At 36.4% G+C, this 21,724-nt stretch overlaps 1 protein-coding gene and 1 long non-coding RNA gene across 4 annotated transcripts in view; both read right to left on the bottom strand.

Annotated features, from left to right (window-relative positions):
- Nucleotides 1–153: 153 nt before the first annotated feature.
- On the bottom strand, nucleotides 154–5,251 carry LOC131535998 (uncharacterized). The gene is made up of 4 exons (XR_009269802.1): nucleotides 4,994–5,251; nucleotides 2,052–2,114; nucleotides 1,251–1,292; nucleotides 154–287 (listed from the first exon to the last, which is right to left on the bottom strand). It is a non-coding gene; the product is annotated as an uncharacterized LOC131535998 (long non-coding RNA).
- Nucleotides 5,252–15,688: 10,437 nt separating this feature from the next.
- The window catches only part of rab11fip4a (RAB11 family interacting protein 4 (class II) a), a 49,744-nt gene continuing 43,708 nt past the window's right edge, over nucleotides 15,689–21,724 (bottom strand). For all 3 annotated transcript variants that reach the window (XM_058771992.1, XM_058771993.1, XM_058771994.1), the window contains 4 exons: nucleotides 21,027–21,164; nucleotides 20,784–20,939; nucleotides 18,257–18,400; nucleotides 15,689–17,817 (listed from right to left, as the gene is read on the bottom strand). In XM_058771992.1, the coding sequence (XP_058627975.1) occupies nucleotides 17,701–17,817; nucleotides 18,257–18,400; nucleotides 20,784–20,939; nucleotides 21,027–21,164 (555 nt within the window). In that variant the 3' untranslated portion in view covers nucleotides 15,689–17,700. The remainder of the gene's footprint in view (nucleotides 17,818–18,256; nucleotides 18,401–20,783; nucleotides 20,940–21,026; nucleotides 21,165–21,724) is intronic.

The following is a 21,724-nucleotide window of genomic DNA, read 5'->3' as shown; positions in this document are numbered from 1 at the left end:
ATGCACAAATGGCTTGATAAAGGGCTGGGTACATTCTTCTGCCATGCCCTGCACCCGCAACCATGTCGTTTTCTGACAATCCGTCACCGACGTGCGAGCCAAGGGCTAAATGAAAACCAAATATGCCATACCTGCAGAAAGCTGAGCCAGCTAACACATGGGTGTCAGTTTGCTCATGTCGTGTAGGAGCATTTTATGAGGTGATGTTAATGGGATACAGAAAGGAGGTCCTTCTTCTGCACACTTCATCTCAGGGTATGTCATCCTTCAGGCCTCCTGAACCTGTGCTGGGGTCAGAAACAGGAGAACCGGATAGATTATCCAGACCAGATACAAGTTGTTCACACACACACACACACACACACTGAGACACAGAATGCACTTTAAAGGTCACACATCCTGTGGATTCATGTACTGGATCATATAAAAGCACATACCAGATGTTAATTTCTACTCAGAAATGTTTCCTATTGCTCTCTCGCTTGTGTGTCAGTAACGTTAAAGATAATAATAGAAGTATTTCTGGTATTCGTTTTAACTCCAGCCCTCACACCCACACGAGGACGACAAGTCGCATGCTTTCCCATTTCCACCAGAAGCAACAAGTCGAGTCAAACAGTCAGGATATCGACTTCCAGTATAAACTCGCATTGGATTTGAATCAGTCTCATAAATTTCAATAAAAGTGAATCTTTGACGCTGCATCTTTCATTCTGTCTTCTTTTTTACAGATAGAACTGGCTCAGTGACTGTAATCACCGTGTTCTTCATAAATCGTCAAGATGACAGTTCGTTTTATTGTATGCTGATTGTATATCATGATGAATTTGTAAGAGACATCATTTTAATACACAGAACCACATTTCAAATGTGAGACTGTCCAGAAACATGCTTTGATCCATGGCAGGAGTTTTTAAACCTTTTGATGTCAAAGACCCCCAAGTATGATACCACATTGAGAGACTCTCTTCCAAGCTATACAGTACAAAAAGTTGTAAGGAGTCAGTAAGTGTTTATTAGAATGATTTCTGAAGGATCTTGTGACACTGAAGACTGGAGTAACGATGCTGAAAATACAGCTTTGCATCACAGGAATATATGACATTTTATAATATATTTAAAAACAAAACAGTTATTTTATATAGTAATAGAGTTTTAATGTTAAGTTACTGTTTTACATGATTTTCAATGAAACAAATATAGACTTGATGAGCAAAAGAGATTTCTTTAAAACAATAAATAACTCTTACCAAACTTTTGCATCTGTTGTCATGTATACAGACCCATTAGTACTGTGTAAAAATGAAAAAAATAAAAAAAATGTAAATAATATCTGGTTAAAATTTACTTTGAGGTTGTTGGTTTTTGTTTTTTTCCACTATTAGAATAATGCAAGATCTTACAAACAAGGGTTGTCGATAGAATAAAATAACACATTTTATCATTTTCAAACAGAATGAAAATATAATGTCAACATAATGAAACTGATCTTTTTTTTTCTTTTTATGTGCGCACTCCGATTCCCCTGATGCCATTTTGAAAACTTCAGACCTATAAGATTAATTTTGTAGTCAAACAGTCAGGTTCTGAATCCACTTATATGCAAATTTTGCACATAAAAAAAAAAAAAAAAAAAAAAAACGTATATACTTACTAAGGTGGATACATTTTCATTTGGAAAGAAGATGCACATAATGGAATGCATTTACCAAATAACTTCCAAGATGTGCATCTAAAAAGTTATGTAACTTTGCCTTAACAAGGCATGTGACAGTGATATCAATGTAGCATCTCACATGTTGCTCTAGTCATTCTGAAATACTTGAGCCAAAGCCTGTAAAAATGATCACATTGCATGGAAACACTTCAAATGATCACTAATTATGTTTGCAATATTTTTGCAATTTGGAATAACTACAAACATAGTGTTTGGTGAACAGTAGGCCAAGAGCTGGAGTCGCTTTGTCAGTCACTAAGCCACAGGGAGACAAGGGGAAAGTGCAGGGGCGGCGGGTCGACACACCCTGGATCAGCGGCCTTGCATTACTCACGGGAACACAGAGAGGCTCTGCTGTGCTTTTCAACTCTGTTCTCCAATCAGTCTGAACCAACAGCTGAAAAACACACATACACAATAACACACAGATGCAGAGATACTTATTGCTTTAACACAAACACAGACGCATGTGCACACCAGCCATATAACATTATCAATACCAGCACACGCTGTAAATACACCAAACCCTCTGTTTCACAGGCGTAGCACTCAAAAAAGACGATATTAAATGATCAGAATGAAAAAAAACAAGCAGTTGAGTTTAGACTTCTAGCACCGGGACCTTATCAGCACTGAATATCCACGCTTGAAATCCAGGCGTTTTCATTTAGACCATTTCCTGTCTTTTGTGCAGCACTTGTCTGCATTAGGCCCGAGAGGTGCATTTCTACAGGCCACCATGCATTAATGAAGCCATCTTGGCCCTGCTTTAAAGAGAGACCATTAATACACTGTTAAGACTACATTCCGGGGATGATTTAAGGAGGACAGCGAGACTGCGCTCTGGAGGAAAGGTTTTTATGGATGGAGGAGTCATATAGGGAGAGGGCCAGGTCTCTCCAAAAACATTTCAAACAGAGAGGAACAGGCATCTGGGTAAGCAGTACAAAGTCTACGAGGAGTATAATGACGCCAGTGAAACGGCTGAAAACCGCTTCTCTCCAAGGTGAATGTAAAACAAAAGCGAGGTTGAAAAGTCTGTGACCTCTAGTGAAAATTCAAATGACAAATTATATTACTGTATCAGCACAACAATTTGAGTAAAAGTTAAAAATGAACATGAATTTCTAAATGTCTTTTGCTTTAAACTAAAGTCACAATGAAGCAGACGTCTCAGCAGATCTTTTCTTCTGGGACATACATCCAAATGGAAAAAATGTATGGTTCTGTCAATCGGTTGTTGATTGGTGGGAGGCAGATTTAGCAAGAAAAAGTCAGCTAAATGATTGGAGAAGTCCTGCATATGTCATTGGAGAGAAGTCATTTTGCCAGAAGACCAAGTCATCAGATTTAGATAAAAAAATTACAAGGTCAAAAAAGAAAAAGAAAAAGATCATACACAATAATATCAATAACATGCATTTCATCCAGACTGTGATAACAGCAGCACTCAAGTTTGTGTAAAACCTGATTATCATGTTTTCCAACAAGATCCAAAAAGTTTGAGCTTCAATGGGAAAACACCAGACCATCTAATTTGCTTCAGAATCGACTTATAATCTAGATAATCTTACTACTGATATAAACACTGCATATTTAATATCGTGATTTTTTTATTTTATTTATTTACATCATAACATTTCATGCTTTCATTTTTTTTTTTTGGAAATAGCTTACTAAACCTTCCATTTATTTTCAGGTTTAGATTATATTTTAAATCCCAAATTATCAAGTCCTAGACTTTTTGGGTCAATGTTATTTTAGTACTATTTATTTTCTATTATAGCATTTAATAGTAATTTTTCTTTTCTTTTTTTTATTAATTCATTTTCATTTTAGTTTAAGTTTCAGTAATTCTGTTTTGTGCTTTTGTTATTTAGTTTTTGGGGGTTTTAAATTATTTTAGTGCTTAGGTTTATTTGATTTTAGTTAGTTGCCAAGGCAGCATTTCTATTTTATTTATTTATTATTATTATTATTTAAAGTTAATTTCTAACTTTAAAGGGTTACTCCACCCCAAAATGACAATTTTGTCATTAATCACTTACCCCCATGTCGTTCCAAACCCGTAAAAGCTTTGTTCGTCTTCGGAACACAATTTACGATATTTTAGATGAAACCGGGAGGCTTGTGACTGTCCCATTGACTGCCAAGTAATTAACACTGTCAAGGCCCAGAAAATTATGAGAGCCATCGTCAGAATAGTCCATCTGCCGTCAGTGGTTCAATCTGAATGTTATGAAGCGACGAGAATACTTTCTGTACGAAAAGAAAACAAAAATAACGACTTTATTCAACAATTCGTCTCCTTCGCGTCACCGTAGCACCATTTGGGAGAATATCTGCTGGACGCAAACTGCGTACGCTGTTATGTGTCAACCGCACCACACGGATGTGGATATTCAATACAGAGGAGAAGAATTGTTGAATAAAGTCGTTATTTTAGTCTTAACAGTGTATTAATGGTCTCTCTTTAAAGCAGGGCCAAGATGGCTTCATTAATGCATGGTGGCCTGTAGAAATGCACCTCTCGGGCCTAATGCAGACAAGTGCTGCACAAAAGACAGGAAATGGTCTAAATGAAAACGCCTGGATTTCAAGCGTGGATATTCAGTGCTGATAAGGTCCCGGTGCTAGAAGACTAAATTCGTAAAATTATGGTTGAACCACTGATGGCAGATGGAGTATTTTGATGATGTCTCTCATACTTTTCTGGACCTTGACAGTGTGATTTACTTGGCAGTCAATGGGACAGTCACAAGCCTCCCGGTTTTCATCCAAAATATCTTAAAATGTGTTACGAAGACGAATGAAGCTTTTACAGGTTTGGAACGACATGGGGGTAAGTGATTAATGACAAAATTTTCATTTTGGGGTGGAGTAACACTTTAAGTTCATTTTAATAAACGAAACAATTTTTTGATAGTTTTAGTTAGCAACACTTCTTTGTACCCTTTTGTACAAACTAAAGGACGCTGTCCTTATGGTGAGACGTGCACAAGCATGAGGGAGAACGCAACACACCCTCACACTCAGTTTCACCCTTTTAGAGGGGATTACGATGTATATTCTAATTATTTACATCCTCATCTAGTGTGTATTATAGAGACGGAGAAAAGGCTGATTTATAGAGACATATGCTTTGAGAGGTCAGGCCTGAGGCATGGAGCTCCGGTATAAATCAGAAGCGCTATCAGCAACAAAAGACAAAAACTAATCATGCTTCCATATGTGACAGAAATAAATCTCAACTCTAATATATCGAGTTAAACTTACAGGAAGTTCTCCTGAAGGCAAGCGAGTCTGTTGACTGCCAAGACGTTCATTCCCCACACCCCTCACATAAAACTGGACATTGCTTTTAACAATTAAATAAACAAGAATGTAATATTACGTAACTCACATTTTAGACACAGTATTACCAGTTACTATTTCTGTAATTGTATTATTGAGTGAAAATAGTTCCAAAATAACTCAAAAGCTGAAAAAACTTGGTCGAAGCGTCTCAAAGCAACGCACAGCGATACTTGTGTAACGGAATGAATCAGTGTGTTTGAACGAATCGATTCAGTAAAAGATTCAATGACTCACTCATATCAACTGGCGTTTACGGACAAGTGGAAAAACAAAGACAACTGGCAAAACAGGGTGTTTTTTTTTTTATACCTGCTATTAACAAGTATTATAATTGAGAGCGATATTATAAAGTATAGGCTAATTTAAAAAAAACAAAAAATAGAATATCACTATAACAAATTCGGGTGAATGTTCGGCCAATCAGATTGGATTATTAATATCAGCTGCATTTTTGAATCACTTCTGTGCTGATGTAGGCTATTCAGAACAACTCTGTTGTCTAATTAAAATAGTTTGTTTATGTATAGCTGTACATGAAACTTTTTTATGTTGTTCAAAGGCTGTAAATGTCATTAAAATATTACTATTAATAGTATCACAAGCAATATAAGAAACTGGGTGTATTACATCTGGTGGTTGCACACAGACAAAGAGCTTGTGTGGTAAATCCGTAGCCTAGCCAGTAACAGACAATGGCCTTAAATCATGATGATGAAACACTCAGGCAATGCAAAGCTCAGAGCCAATGTTAACATTGACTTATGTAGTTAAGTCTGTGTCTGCAGGTTTCACTGTCAGACAAATATCCATATTACCCTGACCCAAAACTCTATAAGCGAGCTTAATGAGGCCTCCTCCCACTCACAGCAACACATGTATAAACGCCAGAACCTACAGAACAAATTTTAAGATGGCTAATATGCAATAGATATTTTTGCCAGCGTCTCAAAATAGCATCGTTAGCACATTGTGGTCATGCGGTTTTGAAATCCATGATAAATGTCTTGGACGTCTCTAGTATGATGAAGGTGGAGACTTCGCACCTTTCCGGCAATCCGCTCTTCAAACTGTCATATGGCCAGCACAGGAGACATAGAGGAAGAGATGTTTACTCGGTGGTATCCTGGAAAACATCTGTTCTCTGCTGACCAGAAGATACAACAAGAGCACTTGAGCCAGACAGAAGGATGGGCTGGGTGTGGGAACATACAATAAAGATGACAAGAACATCAGGTCTGACTCATTTCCTCATATTCATGAGGAATACCAACAACACCACTAAGTGAAATGTCCTATTGTGTCATAGACTGAAAACTGCCATGGTACAGCAGTATCATAGAGCTGCAGCCTTCCCAAAGGGACAGAGGTTAAAGGTGGGGTATGTATCTTTTCAAAAACACTTTAGAAAACTGAGTCGGGCCGAGTACCAAAACAAACTTGTAGCCAATCAGCAGTAAGGGGCGTGTCTACTCATGATGTGGAGGAGAGAGCGCTCAGTGCACATGATGGACATTAGCCGAGCCGAGCGATGACAGAAAGATAGAGATGGCGGATAAAAACAAGAGGAAAACGTCTGTGGAACAAAAGAAGGCTTACACCGTGTCTACACCGGACGCGACAGTTGTCCTGTCGTGGTCTGTCTACACTGGACGTGACAAAGCAACCATTGAAAATCATTTGAAATTTGTGTCAATATGTCATAAATTGAACATATTGTCATAAATTGGCAGCAGTTTACTGTCGGGGATTTCTCGTGTCCCATCCAGTGTAGACAGCATCACTGATTACAATGAGTTCTATAGTATTTTGTCGTGTCGCGCCGCTCGCGTCCGGTGTAGACACGGTGTTACGATAAGGCCAGAAGAAGGATCCGTGTAAATATCGGATCATTTTTCCAGCGCTGGAGAGAACTGAAGGAGAGGGAGGATGCTTTGTTTCTTTTCGATATGTGAGTAACATTGGTTTTGCTTTGTTTCACAGAACTAACCGTTGCCGTACGTATGTGTGGGGTGGAGCTATCAAAATAGGGCCGAGACCCTTTTGGGGTAGGGGCGTGTTTGTTTTGGTGATTTCAAATGTCAACATTGGGCTACCAGAAATCACTTACCCCACCTTTAAAGTCTGGCCTGCATCATGTCTCAATCCCATTCTAAATTTCTCTCCAATATATTTCACATGTAATAAAAAGAAGTTATCATCGCCCCATCATGTATGTCATTTCTACATAGCATGTTGTTCTAATATTATATTTGGTAACATTTTGGTATAGGGACCAATTCTCATTAACTAGTTGCTTATTAGCATGCCTATTATTAACATAATGGCTGTTTATTCTTATAAAGCAGATATTCTGCATGACCATATTCTACATCCCTAATCCCAATACCTAAACTTAACAATTACTTTACTAACTACTAATAAACAGCAAATTAGAAGTTTATTGAGGCAAAAGTCATAGTTAATGGTTTGTTAAAATGAAGTGTGACCTTATATTTTTATAGAAAACCATGCAAAATATATAATTTTTTTTCTTTGCACAGTTTCCTTCATGGAAGAATGCATTCTGAGATTTTCCTGGATTTTCAGGAAGCAACTCAATTCTAGAGTCAACAATCTGTTCACAATGACATTATTCTTCCTTTCAAGACTGTAAGCCACAGCAGGTTTTCAGCGCTTCCAAACGTTTGCTCTTCTCATACCAAACTCATACCTGAAATTCACATGTGATGACTGTTTTCTGTGGTTACAAACATAGGCCACTGCGAGCCCTGTTACCAAGCCAGTTCAAATTTCCGGAAACTTCAAATGTGGTATTTTAAGTTCTACATTGAGTGTGGTCTGTAAAATGACTTTCAAATGGTTGTTTTTTTCCCCAACAAGGCTGGTTTTAGCTGGTTAGCATGGTCTAGTTAATCCTCGGCCAATCAAGTATTCCATTATAGTGGGTTTTAGAGGGCTCTTTAAAGTGTGAAACCTATTTCTCTGTGCAAGTTGAGCAAATGCCATTTTGATGAATGGGAGTGCTCTCTCAAAGTATCATAATCCTCTTCAGTTTTCATCTGCACCCGCATGAGGTTGCTCAAGGCACATTGTCTAGTAAGCATGACTGAATTTGCTATGCATATTAATCTGATCAAATACTTCAGATTGAATAGACAGCTTGGGGTCATTACATGTGTCAAAAGAGATTCAAGAGTCACTTAGACGTGAAGACACGCTGGTATGTCATTACCCAAGCATCAGTGCCATGATCTCAGGGGACGTCCAGAACCTTGTGATCTTCTCATGCTTGGTGGCAATAGATGAGCTAGATGAACAGGAATGCCAGGACTATAACACGACCCACATGGCTCCACGTGCAGCTTGGCACAGTTGCCCGGCAACTGTTTAAGTCTGCTCCCCATTGGTGGGTTTGGCAAAGCCAGAACCTAGAAAATTTCTCAACACTGCAATCTGTTTTTCCATCAGTTACACAGAACCTGAAATGCCAAGCTGGAATCTGTTTCTGCTCTGCGTTTAGACTGACAAACAGATTATTGCCAAATGACATTCCAGTACGATACGCCAAAAACATTGTAGCGGGACTGTTTTAGGCTCTCGTTGGCTAGTGATTTTTAGCATGAGCTTTCCATAAGCCATTGTCTCACATTAGCCCCCAATGTGCCGGGCAGCCAGACCAGGGCAGAATTCCCCTACTTTAAACAGCACGTTTCTATGAGTCATTATATGGGAAAGAAAGAGTGCTGGAGGCATGCCTGGACAGATCGGAGTTCCCCTTTACAGCACACACACATACACACACTGAGTCACACACTCCACACTCTCCAAAAGTTTTTTTTTTTTTTTCTTCATAAAGTGTCATTTAGTCCCACTAAATTTGTATTTATCTCTTCTGTAGCCCATTTCTATTCAAAATGCTGCTCTTAATGTAGACCTCAATGACTTTTGCCAAGTAACATTGTAATTAACACCATATGGCTGTGAAGCTTCCATATGTTCAATTTTAAAGAGACTACTGTACATAAAGTCCCTTGATGCTGTGTCATTCATACTGCATTGCGGGCCAAGAAAAGTCAGTTCACCCCAAAAATAAACATTCAATCTTCATTTACTCACCCTCATGTCATTCCAAACACAAATGCATTTCTTTCTTTTTTTTCTGCAGAAGATGAAAGACGATCTTTTTTTTTATGGGGATGTTGGAGCCTAAACAACATTAGACCCCATTGGCTTTTATCGTATCACTGAACGGACCCTGTTTTGGTCCATTCAAAATATTGTTTTAAATGTAAATGTCACATTTAATGTAATGTACATTAAAATGAAAATAAAATTAAAAAAACAAATAAAGAAATCAAAAAAACTTTGCTAGATTTATGATGTTAATAAATTTGGAAACCTGTTATCACAGATTTTGAAAAGGGTCCATTAAGATATTCTTCAAAATATCTTCTTTCATTTTCCTCAGCAGGTTTGGAACGAAACGAGGATGAATAAATTATGACAGAATTTTAATTTCTGGAAGAACTGTCCCTTTAAAAACTGGAGAGAGAGAGAGAGAGAGAGCATACACAGTGTTTTACACAGCAAACTGAATGAAAGTTATATGAAATCCATGTGGCCTATCCAAAAATACTCAGTAACACTTATGTAGTATAGTATAGGGACCAATTCTCACTATTAACTAGTTGCTTAATAGTATATTGGCTGTTTAAAGCACATATTCTGCATGACCATATTCTACATCCCTTATCCTACCTGATACCTAAACTATTAATAAGCAGCAAATTAGGTGTTTATTGAGGCAAAAGTCATAGTTAATAGTTTGTTAATAGCCAGAATTGGACCTTAAAGTAAATTGTGGCCAGCTACTCTGATTGACATTTTAAGCAACATGGCCAGTGATTATTTTTTATTTTTTATTTCATTCAGTAGGCCCTTATGCGGGAATTATCTTAAAGTGTGTCTTTTGTCCTCCTATTACCAGTCTGACTACGTGGGAGGCCTTCAGATTGATTTTTCCCAAAGAGTGAAACCTCACTAAAGACAATTTCCCTCAAAAGACCCGAGTGAAGATGGCCCGCTGGACGTGTGGGAGAAGGGTGATCTTTTTATGGCCAGAAGGCAGACTTCACGTGGAGAGCAGCAATTAACACACGGGTAATCGATTTTCTGGCGAGGAGGTTTGTGAGTCCCCTTAACAGCACCTGGTGAGAAAAGCACTCAGTATGGACAACAGGGATTTAAAGGGACAGTTCACCCCTCTTGTTGTTCCAAACCGACAAAACATTCATTAATTAATTAATTCATTCGGAAAAGAAGACGTAGAATGGAAGTCATAGTTGTTAGGATCAGAGTTATTATCGTTAACTGAAACTATCCCTCCCTGCTGAATAACAAAACAGCTAAAATCAGCCTGAACTGGTGGCTGGTTTTAGCTGGTCAGCAGGCTAGTTTTAGCGGGGTTTTGACCACTTCTTTAGCTGGTCAGGCTTGGAGACCAGCTAAGACCAGCTTATGAAAACTTTTTTGTTTTATTTTCTTTTGTTACTTTAATTAAATAATAATTAACTATAATAAAATAGAGTTAAAAAAAAAAAACTTTCTCAAAACAAAAGTTCTCTCTTTATTTAGTTTATTTTCATGTATTAAAATAACTAAAAGTAAAACAAAAATGATTAAATTATTTTTTCTTTTTTTTTTTAAGTAGTAAAAAAAGAAGTTTGTAAAACGTAAAAAAATATGAAAACTAATGTAAAACATAACACTATTTGGACTGATATGTGGGTGAGTAAATTATGACAGAATTGTTTGGTTTTTGGGGGTGAGCTATCCCTTTAAAGCTACGCATCAGAATTAAAAACCCATTCATCTGGCAAGTCATAAATTTGTATCGGCTGTATAGAAAAGTGGGAAACAAACAGCTTGTTACTGACAAAACAAAACAGAAAAAAAATTTTCACGAGTCTAAACAGATCTTATCTAATCTTTCGGATCTGATTTATGTTCCACACTAACATGCTTTATGAGTGTTGGATCAGGTCAGTACTGTTTATCTATCCCAGCAGACTATAAAGTAACTCTCAGCTGTGATTCGAAGTCTCTGGCTAAAGGCCAAGACGGCCCATCCTAAAAGGAGATCCGAGAAAAGCCTGAAAGTGGGACAGACCCCTGAACGTTGGGTTCCTCACTTACGTCCTCCCTGCTCTTGTGAGAAGGAGGTCATTCACACCTTGCAGTACTCAATCATGAGGAGCAGCCACGCCTGGCCCAAATAAAGCACTACATTCCCCTAGCAGAGAGGTAATGTAGCACACACCATGACAGGCGAGTAGAGACTCTGGGGTCTGCTGTGGGAGTGAAACAGCTGTGGGCTGCAGCAACATTGACAGGCCATTTAAAACATATAGGGCTAATAGCTTGAAGTCAACTTCAAAATTGACCCTATTTACTTCCTTAAAGCATGCTCATTGTGAGCATTTCATTGTTGCATGCTCTTGCAAAGAAAAAAATCATGTCATAATCTTTTCTAAAAAAAACAACTTTTCTTTTCACTTTGGACCACACAGGCTAATGTTAAACAATGGTCAAAAGTTATTTTCACAAATTACTACTCATTTTGGCTCAGTCCTGAAAGTAACGCCTAAGATTCAATAAATTTTTAAGGATAAAAGGCCCATTTATTTATTTTTTTTATATAATATTCAGTTCACTCTCAAATATATAGAGACATAGGCAAGGATGCATTAATTTGATCAAAAGTGACAGCAAAGTCACTGTAAGTTACAAAAGATTCCTATTTCAAATCAATTATTTTTATTTATCAAAGAATCCTGTAAAAAATTATCATGGTTTCCATAATATTATGCAGCACAACTGTTTTCAACATTGATAATAACAAGAAATGATGTTGTTTTACCCCCTCGTGGCAACAACAGATCATCCTCTAGCTCAGTCCCAGTCCTCTCTTTCTAAATATATCCCTTTAAAAACCCCAAAACCTGAGACAAGAGAGGCATTTAGTGAATACAGGAGAGGGTCTAGGAGGCTTTTTGTTTGGACAGCTGTGATAAAACACATGTAAGTCATTCTTGAAGAGCACATTCCTGTTGGATGTGTCTAATGAGAATTGTGCGGGAGGTGACTGGCTTATCAGAGCCTCAGCAATGTGAAGAACGAGGATATTGCTCGAATACAAATACTTTATGCTGGGAATGCCAAGTGAAGCGCAGATATCATGAGACTTGTACACATGGGCTACATGTGAGTTTGTCATGTGACTATTATCTGTTCCAATTAAAGGCCCATGATAGCTCTCTGTGGCAAAAGTCTGAAAAAAATACCAAATGGTAACTGAAGGTAATCTTCGTTTGTGGATGGACTTATTAGTTGTGTGTTGTTGTGAATATTTCTCTGTTTCAGTCATAGAAATAAAAAAGCACCTCAGTTCGTTGGTTTCAATTCAATAGTAGGTTAAAATGTTTATAAAACTCCGTAGCACCCCCTGGTGGATTATTCAAGAGGACGTTAAAGAATGCTCGTGTAAACTAGATTCAATAAACTTGACATAGTGTAAATTACTTTAAGTCACTACAGATCTTAGTCCTCCATTCAATAATATTTTGTTTACATTTCATGTAATATCCTATTGAAAAATACCTGCATTTGTGAATGAAAGCTGAAAGATCTGCAGATGAGAACAACAGGACATCCTTGTCATTCCCAGAAATTCTAGAAATTCTACAAACTAGTGTGTAACTTTCCCACCTGAACTGAACTACTTATTCACTTATTTTAGAGAAGTTATATTTAAATCACCTGTAAACTCAGTGTCAGTGCCATTTTTGCCAAAATAAACATGATATTGTGGTTGGTCCATGAAGATGTATTTGGCTTATTCAGTTATGTTATACCTATCTGTGCAATGCAGTGGAATAGTGCACTTTTTGGTAGGCTATATAAGTTTAGTATACCACCCCTATAGTCAAACATTTTTTATTATATATATATATATTAGTGCTGTCAATTGATTAAAACAATCAATCGCGTTAATCACAGTCACACAAATTTAAAATACTAGGATTTACCTGTAAATGTTTTGAAATAAAGAAATGCATGACAAACTAGTTTAAGGAAACAAAACCTTTCACACTTCCGCCAGGTATGAGACATAATACTTATTATTCTTTTGTTTTTATTCAGCCTTTATACTGGCAATAAAACGTTCACCAAGCCACATCGCTTCAATCCCAGTATACATTTACCCAACTATTATCAAAAGTATTTCGAAATAAATACAACAAAACATTTCTTGCGTCCTTACGTGAAGTATTATGACAAAATGCATTATGAAGAAGAATTGGACCTGTTCTGCAGCTGCATTAGAGCTAATATTAGCATCATGCTACATAAGACAATTTATGAGATTAATAGTGCACTTTTACTCAGAACTCACTTCAAACCACCATCGAGTGTTTGTAATAACTTCCTTTTACGATCACATGTGGAATTTGGTCGTTTACTGTTGTTAAAATGTGCTATTTATAGCCTTTTATATGCTGCACAAATTAGCATTTCAGATGTACACATTTAACTCAAGAAAATTTTTCATTTTTCCCCGCGACTTACCCTGGCAACAGATAACTGTGCTGCCATGACAGGAAGAAGTTGGGGTCAAAGCTTATCAAACGATTAATTTGCGTAAAAAAAATATTAACGCCTTATTTTTTAGATTAATCGCATTAACGCTGCTAATATACGCTAATATAACGCTTTTATTTATATATATATATATATATATATATATATATATATATATATATATATATATATATATATTAGTGCTGTCAAACGATTAATCGTGATTAATCGCATCCAAAATGAAGGTTTTTATTCACATAATATATGTATGTGTTCTGTGTATATTTATTATGTATATATAAATACACACACATGCATGTGTATATATTTCAGAAAAATGTGTTATGCTTATATATTAAATATATTTATTTATCATATAAATTATATGAATATAAATAGTAATAGCCTACATGTCAAAATATATACTGTATGTGTGTGTATTTATATATACATAATAAAAACAGAACACACACATATATTATGCAAACAATTTTTTTTATTTTGTATGCGATTAATCATTTGACAGCACTAATATATATACAGTATATATATTATACCCTCATTGGAGGCTGAGCCCCCCTAAAATGAAAATCGCCCTGGTTGGTTGTAGGCCTATCTTTTTATTTCTGCAGACTTCACAACATTTTGAGGAATCCAAATTTAGGGTGGTTTTAGATTGGTACATTGTCGCAAATTACTGTTACATCTTAAGAATAAATGCCACTTGAAGATTATGAGGGATAATAAAATAGGATTCAGCTATACTGTCAAAAATAAAGGTTCCAAATGAGAATATCTGTAGTGACGTGATAGAAGAACTACTTTTGGTTCTCCAAAGAACCTTTCAGTGAACAGCAAACTTAAAAGAAGTGTTTTGTGTTATGTGTCATGAACATTAAGATTTAAAGAAACTTTTTCCACTTCCAGGAAACTTCTGTGCATTGGTTCCTTGGATATTAAAGGTTCTTCATGGAGCCATCATTGCCAAAAAAGAAACTTTATTTTTAAGAGTGTAGTGTAGAGTACTAATTCCTTTAGATCACTTTGAAGAGGTTTGACTCAAATCCATCCTGCTATAAAATACTAATTCATTTTTTTATATTTCATTAATTGGTCCAAGAGTCACCATCCTCAAAAATGATCATTTTAAGATTTTCACAATTGTTGATATTCCATTGCATAAAAATATTCACAGAATTGCATTCATTTTTAATTCTTTTCTTACATCTATCCTTAATGCCACTAATCCTGGCCTCCTGTGATGATGCAGGCTTTGTCCACTAGATGTAGACAAAATTACACTTTGTGCATACTGAAGCAGGCAAAGTTGTTTCCAAATTAAAATCCATCTGTTCATGTGTTAAAAACCGATGGAGAAGACAAAGAATTCAATACTCTTGTCATTTTAAGTCATGCCAAAACAAGTCATTTATTGTACATTTCAAATTTGTCATAACTCGAGGCTTTTAAACTATTATTGAATTTTCTGAAAGCTTTTCCATTTGTCCTTTTCTACTTGTGTAAATATAAATGTAATGTAATAGTAATCTAGTTACATACCCACACACTGGACAAAAGAAAGGTCCATCTTTTTCTATAACAACAAAACAAAACAAAAACGGTTCTGTAAACCATGACCCACAGAAAAATGTCAAACTGTGTTACGTCTAACCTGTAACGGTGGACACAGACACAGCACAACACTTAAAATGTGTGACATTGTTGCTGTGAATGGGTCAGGGTTTGGTCATCCAAATGTTAAACAGAAATGATATGAAACATTAAGGTTTTAATATAGGGGTTTCTTCAGAACTGACTGCACAAAATCAAATGTCCTTTCTTTAAATTGATAATGAAGAACGAGTCTTGTCTGTGACATCAGCACCGGTGTGATGTTGTCTCATTTCAACAGTTACAATTGATTTATACATTACTTAGTTGCATGTCTAACTTGTCATTTCTCATAAAACTGTATAAAAGACAGCCTTTCCTTTATTCATTAAGGTTGATGAGTGGCACATCAATACAAATATTAACTAGTTTCTGTACAACATTTACAATGAGTGAAAAATGCTACAACACAAAGAGAACAGAAAGATATAAAAGTTCCTCTATAATCGATCAGATTAATAGTTATTGAAACAACCGAAACATTAATTGTTACATTCCAAATAAAGGGCACAAACAGAAAGAGATTAAGACCATGCAAAGGAACAGATTCAGTACAATTTGTGCAACAAAGCAAAACTAGTTTGTGACAATCGAGCATGTAGCAGTATTGGCTCCTTTCCCAAACTACACAAGAATTTAAAATACTGATTCACATAGTAGCTGACTAGCTAAATCTGGAAAATGGGAATATGGGAATACAGAATACTGTGGCATGTGGCATAGTGATACATTCATGGGATGTACAGTTCACGCACTTTTATTAAATGTGCAGCTTCCTTTACCCATGGCACTGATGTACAATATCGTCCAAGTGAAAAAAAAAAAAAAAAAAAATTAAGTTTAAGATCAGTAAGATTTTATATTTTTGAAAGAAGTGTCTTTTTCTCACCAAGGCTGCATTTTATTTGATAATAAATACAGTTTTCAGTCTTCAGTGTCACATGATCCTTCAGAAATCATTCTAATATGCTGATTTTCTTCACAAGAAACATTTTGTGGATTCTTGATGAATAGAATGTTTAAAAAGCAGAATTTATTTGAAACCGAACTCATTTGTAACATTACAAATGTCTTTACTGTCACTTTTGATCTATTTAATGCATCCTTGCTGAATTTATTTGTTTAAAATAAATCTTACTGACCCCAAACTTTTTAACAGTAGTGTATATATATATATATATATATATATATAAAATAGTATGTATTACATACTATTATACTATATAATAGTATATATTGGATTTGCATATATTTGAATTTAGACAATGCATTGTTCTAGTAGAGACATTGTCCATGATCTTAATATTTTATTCAGACTGTATTATGGCCATAATTTGGAGGCTTTTGTAGTTCTTGTTAAACAAGAAGACTTCATTATATTATAATCATGTACCTCTCACTCATTATGTGTAACGTCCACCCCTTCCTTAAACCTCAGTGGACCATTTCATCCAAACTTCTAAGAAAAATAAAGCTTTCTTTTTCACATTTTCAATAGTTTTCTTTCTATACGTATATACTATATTGTACAACTGTGTGGCCTGTACTCACATAGTTCACTTGTGCTTCTCTACTTGTGACCCCTCAGTCAAAGGATGCTGATGGTCAATACAGACCCATTAGTTAGAAGCTGTAAGATCACTTCAGCCCAACTAAAAGCCATTATCAATCAGCCATTAACAGCAGTGTATGTTGGGATGGACTGACATGATTTTATTAATTTTTCAATGTTGGCAGAGAACATTTAAAAGAAGTTTACTCATCTGCTGATTACAGTATGTCTTTCTAATGCTCTGTCCATTGATTCAGTGCTGGATTGTTCAGAGGCTTCATAGGCAAACAGCACTTTATAAAAAAAATTCTTGAGGGCTGATTAAATGCTCAAATAATATTAATAAACCCCACATGCCATAGGGTGCACGTACAGCTCTCTTATATGGCGTGATCGTGTGATATTTAATATAATTCTACTTGTTTTATTCATGTGTAGAATACAACACTGAGTTGTACATACTCAGAGGTAGTGTGTATATAACTGAGTGAAAAGTACACTTCTACTCTAGATTCCAGTTTCATCACTTGTTTTTGTCATTTCTACAGCCTAAACGCACAGCGTGATGACAATGAGTAGTGACAGACACCGTGACCGATGTGTGTGAGACGGAGCACATGAGAGACACGATTATTTCGACAGCGACTTGCTCTGTAAATACATGATGACTTGGTGTAAGGGGGCAGAAGCGGTGCATTTCACACCCCTGGCCTGAAGGGGGAGCTCTCTGCTGAGTGTGAGTCTTCTATCCGCTCTCAGGAACCTAATGCTTGATCTCTAAAATGGAGGGGTTGTGGTCGAGGATAGCCAGGATGATCTTGTCCATATACTGCCTTAAACGGAAGTTGATCTCCTCTTGTTCTTTCAAAGCTTCAACCAGCTGGAAAGATGGAGAGATTGACCAGATGAGTGATATGGCAGTCTTTCATGTAAAGCTAAAGGACATTTTGTAGGTTCCTCTAGATTAGAACATCTGCTAATGTTCTTAATGTAAATGCAAAATGCAAACAAAACATATAAAAACGTCACTATATATTAACGTACAGAGTCATTCAGTGGTCAATTGTAGGCTACTTAAAGGGGTGATTCTTTTTTTTTTTAAAGTTATTCTTTTAATATAAATAGAAGTAGTTAATACAAGGTAGAACAGCAATTTATAGAATCCATGCAACATGATTACAGCCAATAAGGCAGAAAAACATCAACACCCATAATGCACTGGGGGTGGGGACTAATATGCAATCCAAAGGACCAAGCATAGCTACTTAACGAGGTTCAGTATTCTGTAGGTCACTGTACACTGTGAATGTTGTTCTCACCTCATCTCTGGAGGCATTGTCTATCTCTGCTGCCAGTGACTGGGCCTTGGTGTGACATGCGAACAGGTTTTTAGCCTCGTAAAGGCTGAGGCTGAGAATCTGTCCGTTCAGATCATCGTTCTGGTCTCTGAGTTTATGGTTTTCCTGTTAGAAGATTAAACACATCATACTGAATGCAAGGAGGTGAAGAGTATACATACAGGTGCTGGTCATATAATTAGAATATCATCAAAAAGTTGATTTATTTCACTAATTCCATTCAAAAAGTGAAACTTGTATATTATATTCATTCATTACACACAGACTGATATATTTCAAATGTTTATTTCTTTTAATTTTGATGATTAGAGCTTACAGCTCATGAAAGTCAAAAATCAGTATCTCAAAATATTAGAATATTTACATTTGAGTTTGAATAAATGACCATCCCTACAGTATAAATTCCGGGTATCTCTTGTTCTTTGAAACCACAATAATGGAGAAGACCGCTGACTTGGCAATGATCCAGAAGACGAACATTGACAGCCTCCACAAAGAGGGTAAGTCACAGAAGGTCATTACTGAAAGGTGTGGCTGTTTACAGAGTGCTGTATCAAAGCATATTAAATGCAAAGTTGACTGGAAGGAAGAATTTGGGTAGGAAAAGGTGCACAAGCAACAGGGATGACCGCAAGCTTGAGAATACAGTCAAGCAAAGCCGATTCAAACACTTGGGAGAGCTTCACAAGGAGAGAACTGAAGCTGGAGTCAGTGCATCAAGAGTCACCACGCTCAGACGTCTTCAGGAAAAGGGCCACCAAGCCACTTCTGAACCAGAGACAACGTCAGAAGCATCTTACCTGGGCTGTGGAGAAAAAGAACTGGACTGTTGCTCAGTGGTCCAAAGTCCTCTCTTCAGATGAAAGTAAATTTTGCATTTCATTTGGAAATCAAGGTCTCAGAGTCTGGAGGAAGAGTGGAGAGGCACAGAATCCATGTTGCTTGAAGTCCAGTGTGAAGTTTCCACAGTCAGTGATGATTTGGGCTGCCATGTCATCTGCTGGTGTTGGTCCACTGTGTTTTCTGAAGTTCACAGTCAACGCAGCCATCTACCAGGAAATTTTAGAGCACTTCATGCTTCCTTCTGTTGACAAGCTTTATGGAGATGCTGGTTTCATTTTCCAGCAGGACTTGGCACCTGCCCACACTGCCAAAGGTACCAAAAGCTGGTTCAATGACCATAGTGTTACTGTGCTTGATTGGCCAGCAAACTCGCCTGACCTGAACCCCATAGAGAATCTATGGGGTATTGTCAAGAGGAAGATGAGAGACACCAGACCCAACAATGCAGATGAGCTGAAGGCCACTATCAGAGCAACCTGGGCTCTCATAACACCTGAGCAGTGCCACAGACTGATCGACTTCATGCCACGCCGCATTGCTGCAGTAATTCAGGCAAAAGGAGCCCCAACTAAGTATTGAGTGCTGTACATGCTCATACTTTTCATTTTCATACTTTTCAGTTGGCCAAGATTTCTAAAAATCCTTTATTTGTATTGGTCTTAAGTAATATTCTAATATTTTGAGATACTGATTTTTGACTTTCATGAGCTGTAAGCTCTAATCATCAAAATTAAAAGAAATAAACATTTGAAATATATCAGTCTGTGTGTAATGAATGAATATAATATACAAGTTTCACTTTTTGAATGGAATTAGTGAAATAAATCAACTTTTTGATGATATTCTAATTATATGACCAGCACCTGTATATAATATACAGCAGTGCTTCTCACTAGGGGGCCTCAGCACACTTCCAAGGGAGCCACAAAATGGCTTAATATGAACCAGCTTACTGTATATAAGAGAATTTACAGACCTGGAAAAGTCACAGAAATATCTCTAATGAATATGAGTTCTTCTAATTATCTAAGTTTTTTTTTTTTCTTCAAATTGCAATTTGTGATTTTAAACATTTAATCTCATAATCACAAAAGACTGGAATTATGTCAATTCACTAGTCATAAAAAAGTGTGAACCTGATACATATTAAGTTCTTGAAATGCCTAGAATTGTGGAATGTAATTGTTTTTAATGTAATTATAATTATTTGATTTATTTTAATATATTGCCAATTGTAGTTTATGTAAATTCATTAAAAAATAACAACAATTGAAAACAAGCAGCTTTGTCATTACCGCAGAAATATGAACTACATGAATATTGTCTTGGAGAGTGGAAGGCCTTGGAGTCAAAACGTTTGAGAACCACTGATACACAGTATACTGTATATTATTTCGGCAATTCTAATAAATATCCTCATCATTTTCAGTGGATAATAAACGTTTTTAAATAAAGTGCATAAGCCACTTTTGTGATACTTTTATGTGCTTTTTGGAGCTTGACAGTTGATGTAAAGTATACACAGAAACCATATACTATACTTTGTATCATATAAACAATCATGGACCTGATTGATTTGCAATGATATTGTTAGATAACATATCACAGACAGCACAATAAGCATGGCCATATCTTTGCACTGTACCTGCTTAAGCCGTTTTACTTCGTGCTCCAGTTCAATCTCTCGAGTCTTGGCGTTGTACTCGGACAGTCCTGTGGTGTTACGGCCACGGCCAGGCTTCTCAGTCTCCAGTTTAAAGAGCTGTAGATGCTCCAGTTCACGCCGCAGGTCCTCAATCAACTACATGCACATGTGAATTGTGTGAGAGGTCTGGAGATTTATGTTTGTGTATAATTGTGATCTGCTATAAAAATGACACTGTGCTACCTCTTGCATGGCCTCTCGCTCCTTCTGAAACTCGTGTCTGTTCTGCCAAAGTTTATCCATCATTTTCCTGTAAAGATCCATCTCATCCTTCAAACGCAGGCTTGTGTCTTCCAGTTTATCTGTCATACGTTGCTTCTCCTGTGCACAAAAATACATAGTGAGTTACCAAAATCTCTACCATGATATAAGTAATCTGTCAACCATTATAAGGATATTCTGTCTAAAATCATTCTTGTCTCTATAGCAAGACATCACTGATTTAAAATAAAGCCATACCCACATATTTTTCAACATCATCACATAAATGACTGCTAATTAAATTTGTAAAACTTACATCAAATTTTTTGACAACTGGTCACATTTACTTAAGACGACACGCCATATTTTCATTCATTTTGAGAACAGTTTACTTTTGCTTAAAACAAAACTAACTAATATATAAATCTCTCGATTGCATCTGAATGCTCAGTCTTGTTCCCAAGACACGGTGCCACTGATATATCTGCTAGACAAAATTATACATACATACATACAATATACATAGATCTAAATCCGTAATTTATTACATTCATATTGCCATATCACCTAGCCCTAAACCTCCCTATGTTAAAGCATTACAATTTTCTCATCATGTACTCACTCATGTCATCCCAAATGTATATGACTTTTTTTTATGAAACACAAACAATGATTTTTAG

The sequence above is a fragment of the Onychostoma macrolepis genome, chromosome 03 (genome assembly GCF_012432095.1).
Source record: "Onychostoma macrolepis isolate SWU-2019 chromosome 03, ASM1243209v1, whole genome shotgun sequence".
In the NCBI taxonomy this organism is placed as follows: domain Eukaryota; kingdom Metazoa; phylum Chordata; class Actinopteri; order Cypriniformes; family Cyprinidae; genus Onychostoma; species Onychostoma macrolepis.
Note: the sequence above shows the minus strand (reverse complement) of the source record. Positions and strands in the feature narration are given on the sequence as shown.